The sequence below is a fragment of the Gymnoscopelus braueri genome (genome assembly GCF_963280865.1).
Source record: "Gymnoscopelus braueri genome assembly, chromosome: 4".
Lineage (NCBI taxonomy): Eukaryota > Metazoa > Chordata > Actinopteri > Myctophiformes > Myctophidae > Gymnoscopelus > Gymnoscopelus braueri.
This window is the reverse complement of record NC_137605.1, coordinates 2,544,848-2,547,347: the sequence shown is the minus strand read 5'-3', so window position 1 is coordinate 2,547,347 and position 2,500 is coordinate 2,544,848. Positions and strand designations below refer to the sequence as shown.

Here is a 2,500-nt window from a genome sequence, read left to right as displayed (position 1 = left end):
AGCCAGGGTGATTGAAGACAGAGCGCTTGTTTTTAGGCACGGGGCTTCGGGGCGATGCGGGGCTTTTCGAGACAGGGTTTATTAGCGAGGCTCGTGAGGAGGAGGAGGAGGACGGCGCTGCGATGCGGGGGGTTATTACGCGAGGCTCGCGAGGAAGAGGAGCCTCCTCCTCCTCCTCCTCCTCCTCGCGTTTTAAACCGTCCCGTCCTCTCCTTCTCTCCTTCTCCTCCTCCGAGGAGGAGGAGAAGGAGAGCGCGGAGAGGCGGGGCTTTGATGCGCCGACGGAGAGTGGAGACCTGTCTTTTGTTGTTCCCCCCCACATAGCAACCATAATATCTATGAGGGGAACGCTGAACACACGTTCACACGCACGGCGCGCCGACTTAGTGGAGCTTGAGGCCGAGGAAGTGCGCCCTCGCGCCTCCGGGCGCGAGTGCCCGCACTGACCGGCCGACGCTCCACTAGTCGACTCAGCGCCGTTTGATTTGTAAACCGATAGGGACAGAATAGTTCTTTTCATGGATCACTGTGTGTGTGTGTGTGTGTGTGTGTGTGTGTGTGTGTGTGTGTGTGTGTGTGTGTGTGTGTGTGTGTGTCAGGGAGAAAGTAAAACAAAAGCCAGAACACAATAAAAGTATCTAAACAGTCCATTGAAAGCATGTGCGCGTGTGCGTGCGCGCACGCGCGTGTGTGTGTGTGACTGTGTGTGTGTGTGTGGTAGCGGCCATATATGCTTGTGCACAAGCCTGGCTTGTGGCTCCCTCTAGTGTCTAGTGTTGCTTCTACAGAATTGCTGGGTGGGTGGTAAAAACGAGCGAGCCTTCTTCAATCACCCTGGTTCTCCATTCACCCTGTAACATATATATATAAAGGCTAGATGGCTCAAGGGGGCGTCGCAAGCGTAGCTCAACCGCGGCCATCTTGCAACAGTCATTCATAACATTATGTCTATGGTGCATGTACTTTGAAATAACCATAGCGTGCTCAATTTTCATCCGATTTTCAAACGGTTTGGTGTTTTGTAAACACCAAAGATGTAGTTATGATACTGCATACTTATAATTATAATCATGTTTTTTTCTTTTAATAACATTAAATATGCAGTATCATAAATACATCTTTGGTGTTTACAACACACCAAACCGTTTGAAAACCGGATGAAAATTGAGCACGCTATGGTTATTTCAAAGTATATGCACCATAGACATAATGTTATGAATGAACGTCCCAAGATGGCCGCCATGTGGCAACGTCGTACTCCATTGGCCAGCAGCGCGGGTGAGTCATCTAGCCTTTATATATATCTATGGGTGTAGGTGTCTGGGTGCAGTACCAGTGCTCACCTGTAGGTGTAGGTGTTGGGGTGCAGTACCAGTGCTCACCTGTAGGTGTAGGTGTCTGGGTGTAGTACCAGTGCTCACCTGTAGGTGTAGGTGTTGGGGTGCAGTACCAGTGCTCACCTGTAGGTGTAGGTGTCTGGGTGTAGTACCAGTGCTCACCTGTAGGTGTATGTGTCTGGGTGTAGTACCAGTGCTCACCTGTAGGTGTAGGTGTTGGGGTGCAGTACCAGTGCTCACCTGTAGGTGTAGGTGTCTGGGTGTAGTACCAGTGCTCACCTGTAGGTGTATGTGTCTGGGTGTAGTACCAGTGCTCACCTGTAGGTGTAGGTGTTGGGGTGCAGTACCAGTGCTCACCTGTAAGTGTAGGTGTCTGGGTGTAGTACCAGTGCTCACCTGTAGGTGCGGTGCAGCTCCATCACCTTGTCCTCCAGCTCTTTGCTCTGCCCGGGGGCCAGGTTGAGCTGGCTGACGTAGTCGGCGGGGTGGAGGTCGGGGTCGTACTCGCCCAGCTCCGACTGGGCCGTGTAGGAGCCCAGCAGGGACAAGGTGACGAAGGAGCAGGGCAGCACGCCGTTCAGGATGTCCTTCCTCAGCTGTAGACACATGAAGTACCTGCAGGACGCCACACAGACAGTGGTGGAAAAAGTACTCAAATTCTTGACTTAAGTAAAAGTACCAATACTGCAATATAAAAATACTCTGTTAGAAGTAAAAGTCCAGAATTCAAAATTTACTTGAGTAAAAGTACAAAAGTATTGGCATCAAAATGTACTTAAAGTATCAAAAGTAAAAGTACAAACATATTTGAAAATAGCAGATCTACAAGCTCACAACGCGTCGCATCGCGACGCGTTGTGAGCTTGTAGATCGGCTATTTTCAAATAGCCTAGGTATAAAATATGGCTAAAGTGGTTAATGTATGTTTTATAATATAATAATTTATATCCGAAAAGTAACTAGTAACTAAAGTTTTCAAATAATTGTAGTGGAGTAAAAGTACAATATTTGCCTCTGAGATGTAGTGGAGTAGAAGTAAAAGTATTGGAAATTGGAAATACTCAAGTAAAGTACAAATACCTCAAAATTGTACTTAAGTACAGTACTTAAGTAAATGTACTTAGTTACTTTCCACCACTGCACACAGAGAACGGGCTTCGTTT

At 48.1% G+C, this 2,500-nt stretch overlaps 1 protein-coding gene across 1 annotated transcript in view; it reads right to left on the bottom strand.

Annotated features, from left to right (window-relative positions):
- LOC308084582 (uncharacterized protein) overlaps positions 1-2,500 on the bottom strand; it is an 84,685-nt gene that overhangs the window by 42,790 nt on the left and 39,395 nt on the right. The window contains exon 7 of the mRNA XM_080427299.1: positions 1,734-1,952. Coding sequence (XP_080283425.1) covers positions 1,734-1,952 — 219 coding nt within the window. The remainder of the gene's footprint in view (positions 1-1,733; positions 1,953-2,500) is intronic.